General features: G+C 38.2%; 1 protein-coding gene across 2 annotated transcripts; it reads left to right on the top strand.

Moving 5' to 3' along the window:
• Positions 1 to 260: 260 nt before the first annotated feature.
• Positions 261 to 27277, top strand: LOC138320486 (beta-mannosidase-like). Of its 2 annotated transcripts, none has more exons than XM_069263467.1 (18): positions 261 to 379; positions 4577 to 4723; positions 5193 to 5341; positions 5726 to 5925; positions 6427 to 6494; positions 9471 to 9643; positions 10051 to 10216; positions 11486 to 11652; positions 11778 to 11915; positions 12239 to 12318; positions 14874 to 15064; positions 15554 to 15733; positions 16821 to 16918; positions 19974 to 20121; positions 21216 to 21393; positions 23911 to 24001; positions 25063 to 25251; positions 26194 to 27277. In XM_069263467.1, the coding sequence occupies exons 1-18, from the start codon at positions 262 to 264 to the stop codon at positions 26431 to 26433; spliced, it is 2721 nt and encodes a 906-aa protein (XP_069119568.1). In that variant the 5' UTR covers position 261; the 3' UTR covers positions 26434 to 27277. The 2 variants fall into 2 exon arrangements, with proteins under 2 accessions (XP_069119568.1, XP_069119569.1); XM_069263468.1 differs by having other exon boundaries at positions 25063 to 25255; positions 26198 to 27277.
• Positions 27278 to 27562: the final 285 nt, after the last annotated feature.

The following is a 27562-nucleotide window of genomic DNA, read 5'->3' as shown; positions in this document are numbered from 1 at the left end:
ATCTCTGCTGTTATCTGGCTGCATGCATGGTTCAACCAGAAATTATAAGAAAGTGCGTATGTCTACCTACATTTAGAGACTTTAATACCAAAAGAAAAATCTTTAATGTTATATGGATATTCTGTTAGGTCCAAAATCATATCGTAATTAACTCTCAGATCTTTACAGATTTTTTGTTAATTTCATTAAATTTTCCCGCGTAAAAAATGAAATCACATGACCACCCCGGAAGTGTACAATTAATACTCACATGACAAAAAAATGGCGCATCAAAACACAGGACTTCTTTGCTTGTTTGCCTTTTTACTCTGTTGTTTTCATTGTGGCGGTGTCACTATTGATCTTAGTGGTAGTTGGACGATTCGAGATGAAAACAGAGGTAAGACCAGGAGACGAGCGAAATTAAATCATTTTTGCCTACCTTTTCAACCGGCGATTCCATTTCCTTGATCTGACACCAACAAAGTTTCATCTACTGGTTGGACCACAGGAATTTGACGTTCTGTCAATAATATATAGTATATACCTATATACTTATATAGTATATACCTATATACTATATAAAAACGTTTTTATTCGCTTATGAATTCAAGACGGACCTGGTGATTTTATATCGGTGTAGAAGAACAGGGAAAATACACATTCCTGTCGAGTGCCCCGACCAGGAATCGAACCCGGGTCTCCGGCGTGGAAATCTACGGCTCTACCGACTGAGCCAAAGAAGCATGCTCCGTCAGCTGAGTGACAGAGACCGTATTTAACACTATTTACAAGTCACACCGACCCGCTCCTTTTACACTACTCCCCCTGTTTTTCTTGAGATTTCCTAAATCTCAACCCGAGACTCTTTAACCACCTACCATGGGTTATTTAGTTGGGCGCCAATGTAGAAGAACAGGGAAAATACACATTCCTGTCGAGTGCCCCGACCAGGAATCGAACCCGGGTCTCCGGCGTGGAAATCTACGCCTCTACCGACTGAGCCAAAGAAGCATGCTCCGTCAGCTGAGTGACAGAGACCGTATTTAACACTATTTACAAGTCACACCGACCCGCTCCTTTTACATTGGTTTTAATCGAGCTTTGACAAAGCCCTCACAGACCTGTATCAAAAACTGCAAATGACTTAAACATGCCTGCAAACAGAACACTAGGTTTCCTAAAACGAAACAAATAGAAAAAAACTTAACGCAGAGCAGCACGATATGTACACAACAGATATTCATCAGTCACAGACATGTTATACACTCTCTAATGTACGGTGGCTGATTTATGCCATTTCGTCTTTTCGTCTTTTCGCCCCGAAAAGACGAAAATTAAATATCTTAATTCTCGTCTTTTCGTCTTTTCGCCCCGAAAAGACGAAAAGTAACAAATTTAAATTTATTTAAAAGACGAAAAGACCAAAGTGAAGCACGCTAATTAGCGCCTTTAATTTTCGTCTTTTCGCCTTCAAAAATCTCGTCTTTTTTCGTCTTTTGAAAATTACAAACCGTAAATTTCGTCTTTTCGTCTTTTCGCCCCGAAAAGACGAAATTTAACAAACCTTAATTTTCGTCTTTTCGTCTTTTCGCCCCGAAAAAAATACAAATTACAGATATGCATTGTCATCTATCATATACGATGGAGATTATAATGTAATTTCTAATGTACAATTATGATGAAGACCATGTCATGTATGTAGTCAAAATGTCTTTTCAAATAATACACAGTACATTGTACCTACTGATTGACTGTTATAATTAACTGTATTTGAGCAATTTCTTGGTACAAGTCCTTCCTTTAAACTCAAAGTCTTCACGAGTTGTCTTTCAAAAATTATTTTGTTAACAAGTTTATCCGTGGTTCAAACGCTTTCAAATATAACCCGCCGGCAACTTTTTTTTTCAAGTTGTGTAGGGGAGGCAACTCCTGTAAGTGCTATGTTTAGCATCTTAAGTTCATTATGGTCCTAACATATACACGGCAATGTTTTGATAAGCGTAATTGCTAAAGAGGGCGATTAGAACACAAAAAATAAGATATTAATGAATTTTAAAAAATGTATCAATCACGCTAAAGGATTTGCGGAATGATGAATCTGTTAGTGGCACGTCGCATATGCCACGTGTGAGAAATCTACGTAACTGCTGTAAACAAACATGTTGACTTCTGTTTTAAAACTTCTAATCTTAGTTATTGATGACGATACTTGTAATACTATCAATTTAATAAATCGATTGTTATCATAAACTACTTTGATGCTTCCATATTGAACAATTAAGTCAATATTAAGATAAAAAGATTTCAAAATGACTTCCACACCGGACTGGAAGGTGAAAAGACGAAAAGATGAAAATTAAGGTTTGTTAATTTTCGTCTTTTTTCGGGGCGAAAAGACGAAAATTAAGGTTTGTTAAATTTTGTCTTTTCGGGGCGAAAAGACGAAAAGACAAAAATTAAGGTTTGTTAATTTTCGTCTTTTCGGGGCGAAAAGACGAAAATTAAGTTTTGTTAAATTTCGTCTTTTCGGGACGAAAAGACGAAAATTAAGGTTTGTTAGTTTTCGTCTTTTCAGTGCGAAAAGACGAAAAGACGAAATTTAAGGTTTGTTAATTTTCGTCTTTTCGGAACGAAAAGACGAAAAGACGAAAATTAAGGTTTAAGACGAAAATTAAGGTTTCTTAATTCTCGTCTTTTCGCCCCTTCTGGCACAAATCAGCCACCGTACTAATGGCCAACACTACAAACACGCCGTCTACAATCACGACTCATCCTTCTATATAAAATCACACACCACCTCGTTGCCATCAACCCAGAACAATATCTAATACCTGTTGACAACCGCACTAGACACACTCATCCTTATGCGTATACACATCGCAGCCACAAAGGATACATTTAAGTATTCCTTTTTCCCACACACCATCACACACTGGAATCTCCTCCCTGTGGCAATAGTACAAAGCACTACACTGGAGGGCTTCAAGGCAAATATAAAATAATAATATGAAATGAAATATAAACAATGTAGCACTTGAAGCCCCCACTCATAAGTGAAAACTTCATCTTTTATCTTGTTTTTACCTTATCTGCTTTTATCGATTTCAGCACAAAAAATAAAGCACTGTATATAACCCCCCTCCCCATGTCGTAATGCCAATAATCGTCATTATTGATGGATAGTGAACCCGGCATTTAAAATTTTAAGAAGAACAAACGGTAGAACTGGTTCTTCTTAATAAATGAAAACTGGTCTCAGAACCGCAGTCTATGCATTCCACCTGTCCACTACGGTTTATACACTACAGCAATATTAGAGTTACGTATGTATGCCTATAGCCAGACATAACAACTTTCTCAATGTTGAGCATCCAATATTATTGGATTTACGGTCAATACATTGTATGTAGTAGTACATATACATGTATATATGCGTGCCCTGATATTACTTTGCCATTTGACTCAGGGATTTATGTTACATTATTTACCTGTGTTAGTGTCCATGTCAGTGGTAGAACACTTTTCGCTTTTGCGTACATGTAAATTGTAATGCACTGGATGAGCATGCATGTACCCGGTATTATAAAGTTAACCTAGCTAGCTACTGGTGAAGCGAAAAAGATATCACCATCTGACTGATGACTTTTAAAAACAGTAGCTAAAGGTTAACCTTGCATTGTTATCATAATTATACATCAGAGCTTTATAATACAAACATTTTATCTGACAGATCATGCTCAATGTATGTTTCTTTGTTCAATCAAACAATCGATTTGTTCCATGTATAAAAAACTAGGTCATATAAAAAAATATTTGTGTTTTGGCACAGATTCTGTCATAAAAGATTTTCTTTTTGCAAGAAAACTAAGATGAAGAGAGAATAAACAAAAACAGAAAAAAACCTACCCATATAAATGTATGTAGCTACCATCTGTTTTAAAGGGTGTCACTGGAAACACATAATATTGTTTTATTTGGCCTTACTCTTACTCCTATTATCAGAAAGCTAAACTGTTAATTTGATATATCTAGATTAGACACACACAACTAAGATGTGCTTGTAGATTTCATGGGAATTCGAAATCACAAGCCACATTAATTATTTTGTATGCTGTGGTTTGGATCCTTGCACTGCAATAATATACAATGTATCAAGAGTTAGCAGAAAACTTATACAAAACAGTAATAGAATCTTTGAGCTTGATATCATGCAACAAAATTCTGTACTTGTATATAATTTTGACCTTTCCACATTTCAGATATATCTCTTACTGGGCATGTCCCTGGTAATGTGCATACTGCTCTCATGAAGTTTACTTTAATTTCCACATAATACAGGTACGGTGTATATCTATTACCGGGAATGTCCCTTGTAATGTGCACGCAGCTAATTCATGAAGTTTACTTTAATTAATTTCCACATTACAGGTAAAAAGGCAGGTATATCTATTACTTGGAATGTCCCTGGTAATGTGCATACAGCTCTCATGAAGTTTACTTTAATTTCCACATTACAGGTATATCTATTACTGGGAATGTCCCTGGTAATATGCATACAGCTCTCATGAATTTTACTTTAATTTCCACATTACAGGTATATCTATTACTGGGAATGTCCCTGGTAATGTGCATACAGCTCTCATGAAGAGTCACAAGATAAGTGATCCATACTACAGGAAAAATGACCAAGAATATGGCTGGATCTCCAGAGATGACTGGACATATAATCGTACCTTTGAAGGTTTGTTGATATGAAACTGTTCACCATTGTAGGCATTCACTATTTTGTATATGTTGTTCAATGTGTTGTTGACGTTTGTATGTGTGGCTCAAAATTGTCTGTGATGATCACCCTTGTGTTTGTGTATATCCCTTATATGTGTTGCTCACCCTTATAAGTTGTTTACTTTTGTATAGTTGTTACCCTAACTTGCAAAATTTGTCATTTATTTTTTCAATAAATGGTTGTGTTAAGTATAAATTGAAATTTGTCTAATCTTTGATTAAAAATGTTATAATTATCTAAGAAATATGAAATTGTTTACATTTGAATGTTACGCCCTTTTAAGTACAATATGTGCAAGTTCAATTACACTGGGTATTAATCCTTTGTGTTTTACAACTGTACAATGATCAAAGTCTATAGTGATACCAGACATACACTGAAAATTAAACAGAAATAACTAAGTTTCTGATTTGTGTTCATTAAGTCACTTCGCCAATGATGGGACAGAAAGCTTTGGAGTTGGTCTGTGAAGGATTAGATACAGTGGCTGAGGTGTTTGTCAATGATATACTCGTAGGAGAATCAGACAACATGTTTGTTCAGTACATATACGACATCAGTAAGGCCGCAGGTGTAAGTACATGTTCTTCTATTTATATTACATTAACATATAACCCATTCATCCTAGCTGACTTTCAGTAAAAATTAATTGTTTTTAGCATGTTTAGAAGGCATCAGTTTGTTATATGATAATGTTGAAAACAGATTAACATTGTTGTATTAGTTATACACAGTCATCTGCTCATTTACTGCAGATGAGGATCAACTTAGTACTGGAAGTGAGGTCCTTTCTGACTATATCTGTTTTCTAGTTAACGGGAGTATTTCAAAACAGCATCTATAGATTCAAGAACATTATTGACAGCTAAACCTTGAAAGTGATTTGTATAGATGCCTGATTCTGGACCTGTACTTAACAGGACTATTTGTATCCTACATTGTTCTTATTGTCCACAGGTTGGAACAAATAGATTAAGAATAAATTTCAAATCAGCGGTAGCCTATGCAGCACAACAAGCCCAGAGTGGTGCCTATGTTGTCCCCCCGGAGTGTCCAGTACCCTCCTATCACGGTGACTGTCACCCAAACATGATCAGGAAAATGCAAAGTTCATTCAGCTGGGATTGGGGTCCATCATTTCCAACGCAGGGTATATGGTAAGAATAATTATCGGAATAAATAGATATAAAAATTGCTTTTGTCAATTTCTATTTACAAAATTAATAAAATATTGAGCTTTGCTAGAATATGGCACATCTAAGAGGGCAAATACTGTGCTGGATTTTAGTGGAGACCCACAAGGGAGAGACTAATGATACGGAAATGTACACTTAAAAACCCCAACAGGCATCATAGCCTACCACTAATATGTTTTAAAAGCACGGTGTAGGGATGAAAAGTCTTAAGGATGGGGGGAGGGGCTACAGATCTCACTTAAAACAGTTAACAATCAAGCTCTCTGTAATTCACTCTTTCTCAAATGACTGCACTAGCAATTATTGGTCTTAAGACATATGTTGTCAAAAACAAGTGATCATGTTAAATAAAGCAGCTGATATTTCTAATGTAAGCATTCATTGTAGAATATGAAGTTAATAAGTTGTTATTGAGCTAATTTCCCTTTATAAAATATAACACTGCTGCTAATTGTATTCCAGGAAACATATTTATGTCCGGAGTTATGACCATGGGGTGATCGATTATGTTACCGCTGAAACCACCTTAGGTAAGCTAGAGGTTAACAAGGAAATACACGAGTGTGATTAAGGCTGACTGTCTAATGATGTTCATGTATACAGCATATAGCTACTGTATGTAGAAGATAAATGTGCACCTACGCAAGGGAAATATCTCTTCATATTATTGCTGCGTCTTTTGTCATCTATGTATATTTGTATCACATTGTAATTTTGATTTTCAAATAGTACCCAATGAATCAAAGCTCTTCTCATAGAATGTCCTCTATACTTATTGAAGTCCATCTATCATGGTGTTAACAAGTCCATCTATCATGGTGTCAACAAGTCCATCTATCATGGTGTCAACAAGAAAAGATGGTATGTGCACTAAGTGGTAGGAGCAGATTCATCTACATAATGGGCAATGCATATAGTTTCCTTCGGTGACACCCTTATATCCCTACGGCCTAACAGTCCGAAGTTCCAATAGTCCGAGGGCCCTTAAGTCCGAAGGCCCAATAGTCCGAAGGCCCGTTAGTCCGAAAATCAGTAAATATTGTTAATTATATAGTTGTTAAAATTAACGTATAATTGTATTTTCACGAAAACATTTTTTCTGCACTGCTTATCTGACAATTTCTATGGAAGTCAACTTGTCATTCCTGATGGAGCATTGCAAGGTCAAAATTACATCAAAATATAAAAAGATAATAATAAAAAAGTTGATATGTTGTATTTTATGATATATCTCACAAGCATACGTTCTATGAATTATCTTACGAACATACAAGCTTTAAGATGTCCGATTGTAAGCCTTATGTACATTGTAATTTGATTGCATTAGGATTAACGTTGCTCCGTGAATAAATGTTGTATATAATCAAATCTTACGAATCGAAAAATGAGCATTATTATACCTGTCAGCGGCGTAGCTAGGTTTGGATAGGCTTGCATGCCTGCTCAGGGGCCAAGGGCGATGCCCCGGTAGGGGGTATGGGGGGCGAAGCCCCCCAGAAGCTGACGGGAACTTGTTACAATGTAGCAGAGATTTAAATCTCTGAATGTAGTAACCATTTTACTCCAATGGTTAAATGGAGTTCACAATATTTAGTTGATAACCATGCAGAACTATACACAAAATTAGAACAGTGGTGATTTTTTTTATATACATATAATCGTACTGTACCAGACTCCCCTGACAAGTGCTCGAAAAAAAAACACGGATTTTTGTCTGTAAAAATAAAAATAGTAAGCAATGGGAGAATTTTGTGTTATTTCAACTGATGAAAAACTTATGGCGAATATTTTAAACAAAATTGAAATTAAGTTTACGTGTTGGTTTGTTTATGACAGCCAGTCAAAGACCACTGTCAAAATGGCGTAAATTGCGTAAGAAGGGACCAGTCCACGACCACCTCAATAAAAATAATCAAACATAGTATTTATAACCTATTTTTCTACCTATTCTGTTCTAATTCTAACAATTACAACAACAAAAAATATTTTCTAAATCAACAATCTGTTCATATTCGACAAAAATAAAAGTCAACTATTTCATGAGTAGACACCAAAAATCATGGATTAACACGCGTTTTAACGGGGCGGGAAGTGAACTAAAATTTTGGCCAAGAACATGTTGCAATTGCTATTTTAGTTGATTTGATATCATTTTAATATAGTTATATGCTTTTAGAATATTTCCAACTTTTCATGTGATGTTGTTTATTTTGGTATTCGTAAGTGTTTCCCGATTCAAAAGCCACATTTGCTTGAGGGATTTTTGTGAAGAAGTCTAATACATGTATTGTCTTCGACAAGATTCAAACAATCAAATTTAACAACTAAATGCACGTGGTAACCGGAAATATATAGACTATTATAATATATTTCCAGAATGGCCAATCTTCAAGTCTTTCTAATGTGCACAAAGTTATGTTAGGCATATAGTTGGACATATCATATGTATTTATACGTAATTTATATTCTGCAGCGTTACGTGTATTCAAATGTTGTGTTTTTTTCTGACTGTATAAAAATGTAAGTCAGAATATTTTTTGCATGCTTGAGCATGCAAGCATGCACGGGCACTATGCCACTGCCTGTAAATGTCGTTATATTGTACATTGTGTACATATTTTAACGATTTATTTTTGCGTTTCCTTCCCCTTTGCATGACTTGTTATTAATTCTACCCATAATGACGGAAATGGTCTGCATAATGATATTTTAGGGGGAGATGTTAAACCGAATGCATTGTACATATAAAATGCATATACTTTTTTAATGTCAGATACGTTTACGTATTTCAAGATTATGCTCTTTTTTTAATTCGCAACATTTCGTTGATTATTATAATTTTTCATATCAAATCTATAGAGTCACATACGTGTAATTTGCATCGAAAACCGTAATAAACGTTTGTTTCATTTCGAGTACTGCTCGCATATAAATTCCAGTTATACATAATGTATCATCTGTTTTCGGACTGTTGGGCCTTCGGACTAACGGGCCTTAGGACTAATGGGCCTTCGGACTATTGGGCCGTAGGAATATAAGGCGGTCACCGTTTCCTTCCTTGTGTTAGTTCAATGTACGAGTTACAAGTTTTAGAACCACAAAGGATTCAAGACAAAAATATGATGGTACATGGAAAATGGGGTGGTGGGAACTCTAAGTTTCCTCTACCAACAAACAATATGCACACTGTTTAATGACATATATTCAATCCAATAAGATCATCCTGTCCCTAGACGTGGCTCATCCCCATTGTGAGGCTTCAAGTTTTCTTACTTTGAATTCAAAATTGTGATCTTCATCAAATGCAGACTGTTTTTGTTTTAATATACCTTTTGTAAATTGATTTGTGTCTTACTGTGGACTCCTGATAACTCAGACACTGAAGTGTGGAAAACTCTGGAGAAGTCAGGGAATAGATTGGATTATTGACTAGGATTCATTTCAATTTAATTCTAGCAAAAGACAAGAATTAAAGACAAAGTGGTGTCTTTATTTTTGTTTAACAGGAAGTGATGGCAGTTGGATCCTCAACACTGAGGTTTTCTTCAATGTCCCAATTGATCAAGTGACCACTGGTGACCTTGAATTAAGACTGGATGGAACATCGGTCACTCACCAACAAGTGGTCAGCTTGAACAGAGAAAACAGCTCATTATCTGTATCCATTGTTATTCCTAAGGTACTACAAACATTTCTTGTTTTCTATTTCTATATACCGTACATGTACACACTTTATTGTCTTTAGTGAATGGTTATGATGATGATGATAAGAAAATAATATAAGTCAGTCTGCTATCATCCTAAGTAAGGACATTTTAGATTGCTATGATAATTTTGTATATCAGACAGCTCGATCCTTATATTTTTTTCTGAAATTTCATTTGTTAATTGCTTGGATTTGTGCATTTTAGTATGTATTGAAATCTTAGACTTATTATAAACAAGATTTATGGTTTGCTGGTAGGGATTTAAATTTCTGAACTGTAGAATTTCTGGGAATGAAATCAAGATTCATTTGTTACTCTATTAGCGATAGGTCAGTTTAGAGAGCTATAAAATGAGATGTTTCTGGATTGTTTAATTTAGAGTGAGCCTATCAAGATGTGGTGGCCAAATGGCTATGGTAATCAGACATTGTACACACTCTACGCCTTCTTCTCCAGCGGACAGGAAATGTCAGGGAAGAAGGTTAACATTGGCTTCAGAACTGTGGAGCTTGTACAAGATTTTGTCTCAACAAATCAAAGCTTTGGTAAGACTCTGGGTACATAAAACTCTTTAAAAATATCAGCACTTAATATCAAATATATATTAAACCAACTTATGGAATGATTCCTATGCTAAATGGCCTTTTCTCAATAATATAGATAATGTTATTAACAATCTATTGACAGATTCTGTATACCTCAGTGATGGAAACCAGTTTGTGTCATTCATGTTTGTAAAATAAAGTTGCTGCTAAAGCAGTACAAATTTACAGAACCTGAATCTACAAACCAATGATTATTAAAAGTAAGTTACTGGTATATGCAGTATGCTATCTCTATATGTGTTGGTTCTAAACATGAGCTTATGTCGCTACTAGTCATAGAGTTCTTCATGGATTTTAACAAAATGTGGCCACAAATATCCTTGGGGGAAGGGGGAAATTTTGGTTCTGACCCCCCCCCCTAGGGGCAGCTAGGAGGGGCGAGGCCCAATAGGGTAAATAGAGGTAAATTCTATAAATCGCTACTTGTCCTAAAGTTCTTCACAGAATGTAGCCAAATTTAGCCACAACCATCCTTGGGGGAAGGGAAACAGAACTTGTATGTATTGCGGCTCTGGCCCCCCCTGGGGGCAGGAGGGGTGGGGCCCTATAGGGGAAATTGAGGTAAATCCTATAAATTGCTACTTGTCTTAGAGTTCTGCATGGATTGCAACCAAATTTGGCTACAAATATCTTTGGGGGAAGGGGAACAGAACTTGTATGTATTGCGGCTCTGAACCCCCAGGGACAGGAGGGGCGGGGCCCAATAGGGGAGTTTGAGGTAAAATCCTATTAATCGCAACTTGTCTTAGAGTTCTGCCTGGATTGCAACCAAATTTGGGCACAAATATCTTTTGGGGAAGGGGACGTACTTGTATGTATTGCGGCTCTGGCCCCCCTGGGGGCAGGAGGGGCGGCGCCCAATAGGGGAAATTGAGGTAAATCCTATAAATCGCTACTTGTCCTAGAGTTCTTCATGGATTGTAACCAAATTCACAAACATCCTTGGGGGAAGGGGAACAGAACTTGTATAAATTTTGTCTCTTACCGCCTGGGGGCAGGAGGGGCAGGGCCCAAAAGGGGAGTTAGAGGTCAATATTCAAATTCCTTTAGACAATAAACAATGAACCTGTATTCAGAACAATACTTGGCATTACAAACCAGGTGAGCAATACCGTCCCTCTGGGCCTCTTATTGTTAAAAACCATCCTGATTTCTGTGATTAACCCCTGTCTCCATTTTACTCACACTGTGTTCTCAAACATTTTTCAGGTCGAACCTTCTACTTCAGGATTAATAGTAAACCAATATACTTCAAGGGTTCAAATTGGATTCCTGCCGATGTTTTCCTGGATCGAGTAACTCCTGCTTATGCTAATGAGTTGCTGCAGGCAGCAGCAGATGTCAACATGAATGTGCTCCGGGTGTGGGGAGGAGGGGTTAGTATGGCAATTTATTAAGGGAGTTCATCTTATATAAAAAAAATATGACTTTGAATGAAATGTTAGTCTGTTTTTATGTATCCAAATCTATTTGTTAATTTAAGGAAAATTTATTTGCACAGGTTTATGAGATGGATGAATTTTACGAGGCTGCAGACCGTCTTGGTATCATGATCTGGCAAGATTTTATGTTTGGATGTGCTATGTACCCAGTTCATAAATCATTTCTGAATAGTGTAACCATGGAAATTACTCATCAGGTAAGTAAGATCAACCTTGGAGATCACTTGGGAGATTTCAGTAACAATGGAGTTTATATAGCTACCATGGAGATTAAATAGTTATGGTGGAGATTAAAGTTACCATGGAAAATATATAAATACTTCACAGATTACCGTAACTATGACGATTATATTCAACTTGAAATTTACAGTTAATGTAACTATAGATATTATTGAAGCTATATTCATGTGCACCAACTTAATTATCAAGGAGTTTGTGGTTGAAAATATTCATGGTTATGATTAATTTTTCAATTCAAAAATCCACTGTAAGTATGACTTTTTGGACGATTTTGACTTAGGTTCGAAGATTGAAACACCATCCCTCTATTGTGATTTGGAGTGGGAACAATGAGAATGAGAAAGCCTTGATCCAAAGTTGGTAAGGAAACAATGAAAATGAGAAAGCCTTGATCCAGAGTTGGTAAGGAAACAATGAAAATGAGAAAGCCTTGATCCAGAGTTGGTAAGGAAACAATGAAAATGAGAAACACTTGATCCAGAGTTGGTAAGGAAACAATGAGAAAGCCTTGATCCAAAGTTGGTAAGGAAACAATGAAAATGAGAAAGCCTTGATCCAGAGTTGGTAAGGAAACAATGAGAAAGCCTTGATCTAGAGTTGGTAAGGAAACAGTGAGAAAGCCTTGATCCAAAGTTGGTAAGGAAACAGTGAAAATGAGAAAGCCTTGATCTAGAGTTGGTAAGGAAACAGTGAAAATGAGAAAGCCTTGATCCAGAGTTGGTAAGGAAACAATGAAATGAGAAAGCCTTGATCCAGAGTTGGTAAGGAAACAATGAAAATGAGAAAGCCTTGATCCAGAGTTGGTAAGGAAACAATGAAAATGAGAAAGCCTTGATCTAGAGTTGGTAAGGAAACAGTGAAAATGAGAAAGCCTTGATCTAGAGTTGGTAAGGAAACAGTGAAAATGAGAAAGCCTTGATCCAGAGTTGGTAAGGAAACAATGAGAAAGCCTTGATCTAGAGTTGGTAAGGAAACAGTGAGAAAGCCTTGATCCAAAGTTGGTAAGGAAACAGTGAAAATGAGAAAGCCTTGATCTAGAGTTGGTAAGGAAACAGTGAAAATGAGAAAGCCTTGATCCAGAGTTGGTAAGGAAACAATGAAATGAGAAAGCCTTGATCCAGAGTTGGTAAGGAAACAATGAAAATGAGAAAGCCTTGATCCAGAGTTGGTAAGGAAACAATGAAAATGAGAAAGCCTTGATCCAGAGTTGGTAAGGAAACAATGAAAATGAGAAAGCCTTGATCTAGAGTTGGTAAGGAAACAGTGAAAATGAGAAAGCCTTGATCTAGAGTTGGTAAGGAAACAGTGAAAATGAGAAAGCCTTGATCCAGAGTTGGTAAGGAAACAATGAGAAAGCCTTGATCTAGAGTTGGTAAGGAAACAGTGAGAAAGCCTTGATCCAAAGTTGGTAAGGAAACAGTGAAAATGAGAAAGCCTTGATCTAGAGTTGGTAAGGAAACAATGAAAATGAGAAAACCTTGATCTAGAGTTGGTAAGGAAACAGTGAAAATGAGAAAGCCTTGATCCAGAGTTGGTAAGGAAACAATGAGAAAGCCTTGATCTAGAGTTGGTAAGGAAACAGTGAGAAAGCCTTGATCCAGAGTTGGTAAGGAAACAGTGAAAATGAGAAAGCCTTGATCCAAAGTTGGTAAGGAAACAGTGAAAATGAGAAAGCCTTGATCCAAAGTTGGTAAGGAAACAGTGAAAATGAGAAAGCCTTGATCCAAAGTTGGTAAGGAAACAGTGAAAATGAGAAAGCCTTGATCCAAAGTTGGTAAGGAAACAGTGAAAATGAGAAAACCTTGATCCAAAGTTGGTAAGGAAACAATGAAAATGAGAAAACCTTGATCCAGATTAATAGTATTGAGTGGTTGTGAGGGTGCTGATATTGTAATGAGTTAACTCCCCTTAATCATTGGCCCAGAGTGTAACGTGTCTAAACCAGATGTTATTGAGATGGGCATATTTGAATGGTACAGCCAAGTTATCTTATTACAATAAAACACCATTATAACGAACTTCTTTGTTATAGATATAATTTGTTATACACACATTATAAACATCTTATAAGAACATTGATGGGGAATGAAAAGTAATACGTTATAACCACGGAATCGTTGTAAGTGTGTTCGTTATAAACATGTTTTACTGTAATATGGATTTTACAGCCCTGGTGGCAGTGTGATATGGAGGTTTATTTAGGTGACGGAGGGCTTGTCTGAGGGAAATATCACATCTGTGGGTAAATAACATTCATATGACATTCCCACTTGGGACATCAATTGTTTATTATACCAAAAATTCACAATTTGCTACTCTGCTAGTTTAATATTACTTAAACTTACGATGAGTTAAAAAATGACGTTTTGCTCTTCATTCGTCATTGTTATACAATTGGAAGGGGAGACAACTCCAAGGGAAATACAACATTTTATTTCCCTGTCATGTAATGTGTTTCAACTAATCACAGACGCTGTTACAAACATGAGGTATAGTAAACAGGTTTTAATAACTATATAATAAAAGAGCAAATAAATAACACCAGTATACAATTTTGACTATACCAGTTTGACAATTTATGTGGTATAAGATTACTTTTATCACAACTTTCTAAATTGTGCAGTTATTGTCCTTGAAAGAAAGTATACCCATAACTGTAAATTATCAGGTTTAGGAATCTACAAAACTTAATTTCACAAGACTCTTGACATATACATATACCATAAACTACATACGTAGCTAATACATTAATTGCGTATGCCAGTTTTCTTATTTTAATAGTGAAGTGAATTTTATCATTTTCAAAGTCTCAGAATGTCAAAAATATATTATATATATGTATATATATAATTGCATTTTCAAACATATTTCATCCAATCTTATAAAGTTTATCATTGTGTGAATGTTATTTATAGGTATAATACAGATGGGAACTTTACCCTGTACAAGAATGATTACCTGACGTTATATAAAGAACTGATGGCTCCCTTGGTCACCGGAGAGGATTCCAGTCGGCCCTTTATTTTGTCCAGTCCTGGTAATGGTGTAGAGAGTGTACAGGAAGGGGGCATGGCCGCGGAGCCGTGGAGCGAGCTTTACGGAGACAGTATGTATCACTGTGATCTTTACAGTAGAATACTTGAACTGATACCTTTTATCTTGTTGTTAACCTTTTTAAGTTATTTTTAAGTCTCAGTATTATGTACGAGATGCAGTGCTTTTTCTTTAAGCATTGAAAAAAGTTCTCGACTCAATGATACCATGTTGGCAATTAGCATCCATTAGCAAACTCTAATTTAAATTGCTTATAATTAAGCATGCACAATTTAAGTTGGCGATCTCGCTCAGTTTTTTCTACAAAAAAATAGATGATAATGCTTCTTCCTCTTTTATTCAACACAAGCAGAAATTTATGTATACTTTTTAAAAGTGGTACATGCACTACTGTGTAGTAGTCCAATGAAGAACATTAGATGCAGTGTTTTTCTGAACAGATTTGTCTTTTACTAAATCATATTGTATCTTAAATATAAGTACATTACATAAATTGCCCACACAAACAAGCTGCTCTATGGAGTACTACCCAATTTTTCAGTCCATGAATACAAATACCTGGAACCATTCTACCTGGATGGTACCTACAGGATTCCGAGGTTTTCGTCCGAGTATGGCTTCCAATCTTATCCGTCTTACGACACTCTGGCCAAGGTCTATGCTCCTGATGACCTAACTTACTGGTCAGATCTCAACGACTACAGACAGCATCATCCAGCAGGTATGTTTAATCCTATCAACTGGGGTAGTATGATCTGTATTAGATATCAGGATTGTGTTGGCAAATGATTTCTTTCTATTGTTACTTCTGGTTTACAAATTCAAGGCCCACAAGATCGCTTTATATTCACTCAGGTGACATCAATCATTGGTAAGCTAAGAATAGCTTATGTACCAGATAGATGTATGATTAGTTCTTAATTTTTAGCCCACCATCATCAGATGATGGATTATTCAAATCACCTTTCATCCGTGGTCCGTCATCCATCCGTCCTTCCGTCCTTCCTTCCTTCCATTTGTCCGTTCGTCTGTCCGTCAGTCGGTCAACAATTCTTGTTACTGCTATTTCTCAGAAAGTACAAAAGGGATCTTTTACAAATTTCATATATATGTTCCCCTAGGGCCATAGCTGTGCATATTGCATTTTGGGACCAATGGGTCAGTATGATGGCTGACCAGCAGCCATCTTGGATTTTGATAATTAAAGTTTGTTACTGCTATTTCTCAGAAAGTACTGAAGGGATCTTTCTCAAATTTCATATGGGCCCTTGTTGTGCATAGTACCTTTGAGACTGATCTGTCAACAAGATAGCCAACCGGCCGCCATCTTGGATTTCATCACCGTTTCTCAGAAAGTAATAAAACAATCTGTCTTAATTTCATATGTAGTATGTTTGAAAAAGTTTGAAAAGCAGGGAAAAGATCCCTCTTTCCATTGTCAGACATAGATCATTCTTTGGTGGGAGCCAAGATCCCTCTGGGATCTCTTGTTACTATTTGATATTGTAATCTAACTTGTAACATGGAGTTCTGGCCCCAATTTCTCGAAACAAACCTAAGTCAGTATCTGAATTAAGTCAAAAATATTAACTTAAGTTACATAAGACTTAAGTATGCACTTTTGTTTTGAGAAATTGAACATATATAAATGCCGGGCATTGAGATAAAAGCACTGTTCGTATATGCATAGTGGTGCATTGACAGGTAGCAATTATCCAATTGAGTAAAATATATTACGCCATCAAACGGATTTACTGCCTTTAAAAGTATAGAAACTGTATCCATATTTCCCTCTCTCTGCTCTCCAGGTAATGTAGAGTTGATGGCAGAGATCAGTCTACTGTTTAATCTCCCTAACAACACCGACCTCAAACAGAGATTTAAAGACATCATTTATCTAACACAGGTAAGTGACCGTCATATAGCAACCACTGGGATAGTATAACCTTGATATAGCAACTACTGGGATAGTATGACCTTGATATAGCAACCACTGGGATAGTATGACCTTGATATAGCAACCACTGGGATATTATGACCTTGATATAGCAACTACTGGGATAGTATAACCTTGATATAACAACCACTGGGATAGTATGACCTTGATATAGCAACCACTGGGATAGTATGACCTTGATATAGCAACCACTGGGATAGTATGACCTTGATATAGCAACCACTGGGATAGTATGACCTTGATATAGCAACTACTGGGATAGTATGACCTTGATATAACAACCACTGGGATAGTATGACCTTGAAATAGCAACTACTGGGGATAGTATGACCTTGATATAGCAACCACTGGGATAGTATGACCTTGATATAGCAACCACTGGGATAGTATGACCTTGATATAGCAACCACTGGGATAGTATGACCTTGATATAGCAACCACTGGGATAGTATGACCTTGATATAGCAACCACTGGGATATTATGACCTTGATATAGCAACTACTGGGATATATGACCTGATATACACTTGGGATATATGACCTTGATATAGCAACACTGGGATAGTATAACCTTGATATAGCAACCACTGGGATAGTATGACCTTGATATAGCAACCACTGGGATAGTATGACCTTGATATAGCAACCACTGGGATAGTATGACCTTGATATAGCAACTACTGGGATAGTATGACCTTGATATAGCAACCACTGGGATAGTATGACCTTGATATAGCAACCACAGGGATATTATGACCTTGATATAGCAACCACTGGGATAGTATGACCTTGATATAGCAACTACTGGGATAGTATAACCTTGATATAACAACCACAGGGATAGTATGACCTTGATATAGCAACTACTGGGATAGTATGACCTTGATATAGCAACCACTGGGATAGTATGACCTTGATATAGCAACTACTGGGATAGTATGACCTTGATATAACAACCACTGGGATAGTATGACCTTGATATAGCAACCACTGGGATAGTATGATATAACCTTGATATAGCAACCACTGGGATAGTATAACCTTGATATAGCAACTACTGGGATAGTATGACCTTGATATAGCAACCACTGGGATAGTATGTCGTTGATATAGCAACCACTGGGAAAGTATGACCTTGATATATATAACAACCACTGGGATAGTATGACCTTGATATAGCAACCACTGGGATAGTATGACCTTGATATAGCAACTACTGGGATAGTATAACCTTGATATAACAACCACTGGGATAGTATGACCTTGATATAGCAACCACTGGGATATTATGACCTTGATATAGCAACTACTGGGATAGTATGACCTTGATATAGCAACCACTGGGATAGTATGACCTTGATATAGCAACCACTGGGATAGTATGACCTTGATATAGCAACCACAGGGATAGTATGACCTTGATATAGCAACCACTGGGATATTATGACCTTGATATAGCAACTACTGGGATATTATGACCTTGATATAGCAACTACTGGGATAGTATAACCTTGATATAACAACCACAGGGATAGTATGACCTTGATATAGCAACCACTGGGATATTATGACCTTGATATAGCAACCACTGGGATAGTATGACCTTGATATAGCAACCACTGGGATAGTATGACCTTGATATAGCAACCACTGGGATAGTATGACCTTGATATAGCAACCACTGGGATAGTATGACCTTGATATAACAACCACTGGGATAGTATGACCTTGATATAACAACCACTGGGATAGTATGACCTTGATATAGCAACCACTGGGATAGTATGACCTTGATATAGCAACCACTGGGATAGTATGACCTTGATATAGCAACCACTGGGATATATGACCTTGATATAGCAACACTGGGATATATGACCTTGATATAGCAACTACTGGGATAGTATAACCTTGATATAACAACCACAGGGATAGTATGACCTTGATATAGCAACTACTGGGATAGTATGACCTTGATATAGCAACTACTGGGATAGTATGACCTTGATATAGCAACTACTGGGATAGTATAACCTTGATATAACAACCACTGGGATAGTATGACCTTGATATAGCAACCACTGGGATAGTATGATATAACCTTGATATAGCAACCACTGGGATAGTATAACCTTGATATAGCAACTACTGGGATAGTATGACCTTGATATAGCAACCACTGGGATAGTATGTCGTTGATATAGCAACCACTGGGAAAGTATGACCTTGATATATATAACAACCACTGGGATAGTATGACCTTGATATAGCAACCACTGGGATATTATGACCTTGATATAGCAACTACTGGGATATTATGACCTTGATATAGCAACTACTGGGATAGTATGACCTTGATATAGCAACTACTGGGATAGTATAACCTTGATATAACAACCACAGGGATAGTATGACCTTGATATAGCAACCACTGGGATATTATGACCTTGATATAGCAACTACTGGGATAGTATGACCTTGATATAGCAACCACTGGGATAGTATAACCTTGATATAGCAACCACTGGGATATTATGACCTTGATATAACAACCACTGGGATAGTATGACCTTGATATAGCAACCACTGGGATAGTATGACCTTGATATAACAACTACTGGGATAGTATGACCTTGATATAACAACCACTGGGATAGTATGACCTTGATATAGCAACCACTGGGATAGTATGACCTTGATATAACAACCACTGGGATAGTATGACCTTGATATATATAACAACCACTGGGATAGTATGACCTTGATATAACAACCACTGGGAAAGTATGACCTTGATATGTAGTAATCATTTGGATAGTATGACCTTCATATTATAGCCACTAGGATAGTATGATCTTTATGTTGAATGATATTGAAATATTGGAAGACTTATATGTTGAGGAAATTCTATGGTTATGAATGAATTTTGACACTTAACACATTGACCAGTTGTGATACTGATTCTGAATTCTTTAACACAACATTAGACTTTGTATTACCACAGATAACACAGGCGGTTGGTATAAAAACAGAAACGGAACATTACCGCCGCTGGCAAAATCATCTGGATGATTCTGGTCGAGGGAACACTATGGGAGCAATGTACTGGCAACTCAACGATATCTGGCAGGCTCCCACTTGGGCCTCTTTAGGTTTGTCATCTTTTTCCCCATAACAACTCCCCTTCTCATGTTGAGTCTTTTTATCCCCCGCCCAACGAAGTTGGCGGGGGATTTTCGTTGGGCGGGGGATATACAAATGGGTTCCGTCCGTCCGTCCGTCCGTCCGTCTGTCCGTACGAATGGTTTCCGGAGCATAACTCTAAAACCAGTAGAGATATTTCCACGAAACTTCATACACACATTGTTCTTATTGTCTAGTAGTGCCTTTTGCTATTTTTAGGTTTTCATGTTTTGCACTTTTTCCGTAACCATGGAAACATTGCTGAAAATATCATATTTTTGTACCAGGTTCGTTTCCGCAGCATAACTGGAAAACTGGTTGAGACATATGCACGGAACTCCATAGGCACATTAGTCTTATGGTCTAGTAGTGCCTTTTGCTATTTTAAGGTTTTCACTTTTTGTACTTTTTTCTGTAACCATGGAAACATTGCTGAAAATGGCAGATTTTTGTGTAAGAGTGGTTTCCGGAGCACAACTCTAAAACCAGCAGAGATATTTCCATGAAACTTCATAGACACATTGTTCTTATGGTCTAGTAGTGCCTTTTGCTATTTTTAGGTTTTTACTTTTTGTGCTTTTTTCTGTAACCATAGAAACATTGCTGAAAACATCATATTTTTGTAGCAGGTTCATTTACGGAGCATAACTCTTAAACCAGCAGAGATATTTCCACTTCATAGACACATTCATTTTATGGTCAAGTAGTACCTTTTGCTATTTTTAGGTTTTCATTTTTTGCACTTTTTCCTGTTTTTTTTTCATACACATAAGTCTCCACAATCAAACTTACTTCAGCTTTGATATCTCCATTGGCGGGGGATCTGAATGACTATGTCCTTGTTAAACTAACATCTCTTACCAAGTAACTATTAGCAATACCACCACCTAGCTCTTCCCTTTACCCCTTCCATTTTCTCTTGGGCTTTTTTAGGTTAGAAAATAAAGGTAATAAAGGGAAATCTTAGTGAGTAGTGAGTGCAACAATGTTTAAGTGCAAAGTTTCTAGTGCACAAGACTTATACATGTATTATGTTTACCACTATTTGTGTATTTTATTTCAGAATATGGAGGAAAATGGAAGATGCTACATTACTTTGCAAGACATTTCTTTGCACCTCTACTTATCTCCCCTTACTTGAATGGTGACACTGTCTGTGTAGATATGATAGCTGATCAAATCCCAGTTGTGGAAAATCGTCATCCTGTCACAGGTCACCTGACATTCCGGCCAGACTACAGGTAGGTCACCGCCCAGTCTCACCTTGCGGCCAGACTACAGGTAGGTCACTGCCCAGTCTCACCTTTTGACAAGACTACAGGTAAGTCACTACCCAGTCTCACTGCCAAGTTTTACCCTCCGGCCAGACTACAGGTAGGTCACTGCCCAGTCTCATCTTCCGGCCAGAATACAGGTAGGTCACTGCCCAGTCTCACCTTCCAGCCTTACTACCGTTAGGTCACTGCCCAGTCTCAGCTTCCAGCCTGACTACAGGTAGGTCACTGCCCAGTCTCACCTTCCAGTGAGACTACAGGTTACAAGTAGGTCACTGCCCAGTCTCAGCTTCCGACTAGACTACAGGTAGGTCAATGCCCAGTCTCACCTTCCGACTAGACTACAGGTAGGTCACTGCCCAGTCTCACCTTCTGCCCTCCTACAGGTAGGTCACAACCCGGTCTCACCTTCCGGCCACACTAAAGGTAGGTCACAGCCTGGTCTCACCTTCCGGCCAGACTACAGGTAGGTCACAGCTCAGTCTGACCATCTGGCAAGACTACAAGTAGGTCAATGCCCAATCTCACCTTCCGACTAGACTACAGGTAGGTTACTGCCCAGTCTCACCTTCAGGCCAGACTACAGGTAGGTCACAACCCGGTCTCACCTGCCGGCCACACTAAAGGTAGGTCACAGCCCAGTCTCACCTTCCGGCCAGACTACAGGTAGGTCACTGCCCATTCTCAGCTTCCACCCACACTATAAGTAGGTCACAGCCCAGTCTCACCTTCCAGCCAGACTTCAGGTAGGTTAATGCCCAGTCTCACTTTCCAGCCAGACTTCAAGTAGGTCAATGCCCAGTCTCACCTTCCGACTAGACTACAGGTAGGTCACTGCCCAGTCTCACCTTCTGGCCAGACTACAGGTAGGTCACAGCTCAGTCTCACCATCTGGCAAGACTACAGGTAGGTCAATGCCCAGTTTCACCTTCCGACTAGACTACAGGTAGGTCACTGCCCAGTCTCACCTTCCTACTAGACTACAGGTAGGTCACTGCCCAGTCTCACCTTCTGCCCTCCTACAGGTAGGTCACAGCCTGGTCTCACCTTCCGGCCACACTAAAGGTAGGTCACAGCCCAGTCTCACCTTCCGGTCAGACTACAGGTAGGTCACTGCCCAGTCTCACCTTTTGACAAGACTACAGGTAAGTCACTACCCAGTCTCACTGCCAAGTTTTACCCTCCGGCCAGACTACAGGTAGGTCACTGCCCAGTCTCATCTTCCGGCCAGAATACAGGTAGGTCACTGCCCAGTCTCACCTTCCAGCCTTACTACAGGTAGGTCACTGCCCAGTCTCAGCTTCCAGCCTGACTACAGGTAGGTCACTGCCCAGTCTCACCTTCCAGTGAGACTACAGGTAGGTCACTGCCCAGTCTCAGCTTCCGGCCAGACTACAAGTAGGTCAATGCCCAGTCTCACCTTCTGCCCTCCTACAGGTAGGTCACAACCTTGTCTCACCTTCCGGCCAGACTACAGGTAGGTCACAGCTCAGTCTGTCCATCTGGCAAGACTACAAGTAGGTCAATGCCCAATCTCACCTTCCGACTAGACTACAGGTAGGTTACTGCCCAGTCTCACCTTCAGGCCAGACTACAGGTAGGTCACAACCCGGTCTCACCTGCCGGCCACACTAAAGGTAGGTCACAGCCCAGTCTCACCTTCCGGCCAGACTACAGGTAGGTCACTGCCCATTCTCAGCTTCCACCCACACTACAAGTAGGTCACAGCCCAGTCTCACCTTCCAACCAGACTACAGGTAGGTCAATGCCCAGTCTCACCTTCCGGCCAGACTTCAAGTAGGTCAATGCCCAGTCTCACCTTCCGACTAGACTACAGGTAGGTCACTGCCTAGTCTCACCTTCTGGCCAGACTACAGGTAGGTCACAGCTCAGTCTCACCATCTGGCAAGACTACAGGTAGGTCAATGCCCAGTTTCACCTTCCGACTAGACTACAGGTAGGTCACTGCCCAGTCTCACCTTCCTACTAGACTACAGGTAGGTCACTGCCCAGTCTCACCTTCTGCCCTCCTACAGGTAGGTCACAGCCTGGTCTCACCTTCCGGCCACACTAAAGGTAGGTCACTACAGGTAGGTAAAGGTAGGTCACAGCCCGGTCTCACCTTCTGGTCAGACTACAGGTAGGTCACTGCCCAGTTTTACCTTCTGGCCAGACTACAGGTAGGTCACTGCCCAGTTTTACCTTCTGGCCAGACTACAAGTAGGTCACTGCCCAGTTTCACCTTCCGGCCAGACTACAGGTAGGTCACTGCCAAGTTTTAACCTTTGGCAGGTATACAGGTAGATCACTGCCCACACTATTTTCATGTGATTAATTGAATTATAAAGTGAAAAACAATTATATTATGATTATTTTGTACAGTGTTTTTACATTGATTCTTACTTTGAATGTAAAGAATGTGAAATATATTCATGCAAATAATGTATCACTAAATTATGTACTAAATGTATTGATTATTTACAGCTCAGGACTTAGACTATCTGGACAGTTACACATGTCTCTGTACTCTTGGCAGAGTTTTACACCCCTACGAACCTGGGTACAACCCTACTCGGTAAGTCTCCAACCCCGACATACCTGGGTATGACTGTACTCTGTAAGTCAAGCATCCCTACAAACCAGGGTAAAACCGTATGCGGTAAGTCTCCCACCCCTACCTACCTGGGTACAACCGTATGCGGTAAGTCTCACACCCCTATGAACCTGGGTACAACCATACTCAGAAAGTCTCACATCCCTATGAACCTGGGTACAACCATACTCAGTAAGTCTCACACCCTTCCAAACCTGGGTACAACCGTACTCAGTAAGTCTCACACCCCTATGAACCTGGGTACAACCCTACTCGGTAAGTCTCCAACCCCGACATACCTGGGTATGACCGTACTCTGTAAGTCAAGCATCCCTACAAACCAGGGTACAACCGTATGCGGTAAGTCTCACACCCCTATGAACCTGGGTACAACCATACTCAGAAAGTCTCACATCCCCATGAACCTGGGTACAACCATACTCAGTAAGTCTCACACCCTTCCAAACCTGGGTACAACCGTACTCAGTAAGTCTCACACCCCTATGAACCTGGGTACAACCATACTCAGTAAGTCTCACATCCCTATGAACCTGGGTACAACCATACTCGGTAAGTCTCACACACCTATGAACCTGGGTACAACTGTACCCGGTAAGTCTCACACACCTATGAACCTGGGTACAACCGTACTCAGTAAGTCTCACACACCTATGAACCTGGGTACAACCGTAATCAGTAAATCTCACATCCCTATGAACCTGGGTACAACTGCACTCGGTAAGTCTCACATCCCTATGAACCTGGGTACAACCTTACTCAATAAGTCTCACACACCTATGAACCTGGGTACAACCGTAATCAGTAAATCTCACATCCCTATGAACCTGGGTACAATTGTACTCGGTAAGTCTCACACCCCTACAAACCTGGGTACAACCTTACTCAATAAGTCTCAAAGTTCTATGAACCTGATATACTTCGTTTTAGCTTCAAAATATTTACAAGAAGTGGAAAAAGGAAAGAAGTTTATGAAAGTCACGGTCTTTACATCAACTAAAAACTAGCGCCTTCTTTTTTTTCAGATGAATAAGACCACAGAACTTATCTTCTGTAACAGTATGTCCACTATTATGAAGCAGGGAGGCTGTAACCAGGGCAAGAACTTCTGCTTCCTGTTTTTTCATCTTGGTGATCCTAGTAATGAACCTGTTGCCTGGCAACCACTAACCGAGTATAAAAGTATTGTTGGGCTTGAAAATTCTGTGGTGCAGGTAAGTCATATATTTATTAACTACATATCCTATGATGCAGCTTTTGTTGTCCATCCAACGCGTCATTGTTCTTGGATATTGACTTAATTAATTGTTTAGACCTTGATATTTTGGAACATATTGTTTCGCAACACATCCTAATGTCATAATGTATGTTTTGTTGTGAAAGATAGTTAAATCAAATGTTTAACAAAACAAGATCTGTATTCACTACAACAATCCTGATATGTATCTGATAGATTTATTGATGAAAGTTCTATAAGAATCCATAATCAAATTAAAGTCACAGGGGTTAAATTTCTTAACACATTTATGACTATGCTCGGTATTAAAGCTATGGAATCCTGGGTTGTGATATTTGCCTGGTAGCTTCTGTTGATGATCATAGTAAAATGTTACACAGAAATGACCTTGAGTCAAATTCAAAGTCACTACGTCAAATGGTGACAATCTTCTCCCTACTGACACTCACCAAGAGACATTTATTATGTTCTATATATATTTTCACTACATATATATATTTTCACTACATATATATATTTTTACTTCACCCCCACTATGTACCTTACCCAAGGTAGTTGGCAATGTTCAATACATGAAGGGCTCAGCTGCTTATTTTGATGATAATGAACTGGTTTCTTTTTAAATATGGATACAAACTCTCAAGATTTTATTATAAAATTCTTATGTAATATATTAAATTATCAGCATTGAACTGCATTCACTTACCAATTATGGGATTATGAATGATAACTAGACAACAGCAAATTCAACATGAAGCGTTAGTATATTTCATTTCCGTTATCCAGTTGGTATTCATACTCCAATAATTGCCAACTGAATGCAGTTCTATGCATAAACAAATTAAAAAAAAAAATTGTCTGGCAAAGCAACCCGAAGGTTAAATTTTCATAGATTTTTTTTTTTTTTTTTTTTGCACAGGTAGCAGATGTACAACAGGCCTGGACTACAGACAAACAGGTGTTTAATGTTACCATAACAACCAACACCATTTCTGTGTTCGTATGGCTGGACACGCAGATTAAAGGCAGATTCTCGGACAATGGTTTTCTGATGGTCACTCCCAAAAAAATTGTCCAGTTCTTGTCTAGTCAGCCAGTCAATGTGTCTGATCTACATAGCTCTCTGTCAGTAAGGTCGCTGTCAGACGTCTACCATTAGTATGTCATGGGTGATTATATCCTCATTTATTTGTGATTATTTGACTGAAAACTTAAAATGGTATTTTGAGAGAAAAATTAATCATTGATAATACTGTGATACTGTGTGATACTGTGTAATACTGTGTAAAATATTTATCAAATCATCATTTTTATGTCCGTTGTGAGATGTCTGGAGTATGATTAATTAAAAGTACTGGTCTGGGTGTGAATATTGTTTTCCTCAGAGTTCTAAGTGAATGATAGTTCATCATTATCACTTTTAAGTATATTTTTTATGAGTTCTTTATCTGGCCAAGGCTGAGTGATGATACTGTAATATGGCTGATCTCTTTCATCACCTATGTGTAATGTATAGCATGTAGGTCTTACAGACAGAAATAGATCACAGGATATTTTATACAATTGTAAAGGGCCTTCATTTTTCATTAATAATACAACCAGCTTCTACAAATGACTTGTTTCCCAATCATTAAGAGAGAAAGGGAGAGACACAAGTATAATTTGCTTGAGAAGTAGTCTGATGTTAATTTGGATTAATTTTTGTATCATATCCTATACCTATGTTGATAGTTCCAAATGAGTTAATGACACAATATTTTATTTTGATCAGCCTTTGGTTTATAATGATGTCGCCTCTCACCCATAAAATAAATGCTTTACAGGATCCAATCACCCCATCATCAAAAACTCACATGACAGTTAGGACCTAATTTGGAAGCGAAGAGTCTGCTTGTACGTCTGCTAGTGCACTAAAGAAATCCCATTTGTTGTTAATTGTGATTATTTTGTTATAATTATCACCAGCCTGATGATCTTGTTAAACAATAAATTGTTTTATTTTATTTATTTAATATGTTGTTTTTTTACATTGTATATATACATGACTTGTATAGAATACTTACAGAAACACACTGTTCATATGGTAATACAGTCATTATTGGTTTTCATAATATTTTATCGCAAATTACATCAATTACCTTGTTTGTATTCACATATTACAGAGTTATCTGTCCTTGCAGGTTGGTTTGTATTCACATATTACAGAGTTATCTGTCCTTGCAGGTCGGTTTGTATTCACATATTACAGAGTTATCTGTCCTTGCAGGTCGGTTTGTATTCACATATTA

The sequence above is a fragment of the Argopecten irradians genome, chromosome 4 (genome assembly GCF_041381155.1).
Source record: "Argopecten irradians isolate NY chromosome 4, Ai_NY, whole genome shotgun sequence".
Lineage (NCBI taxonomy): Eukaryota > Metazoa > Mollusca > Bivalvia > Pectinida > Pectinidae > Argopecten > Argopecten irradians.
Note: the sequence above shows the minus strand (reverse complement) of the source record. Positions and strands in the feature narration are given on the sequence as shown.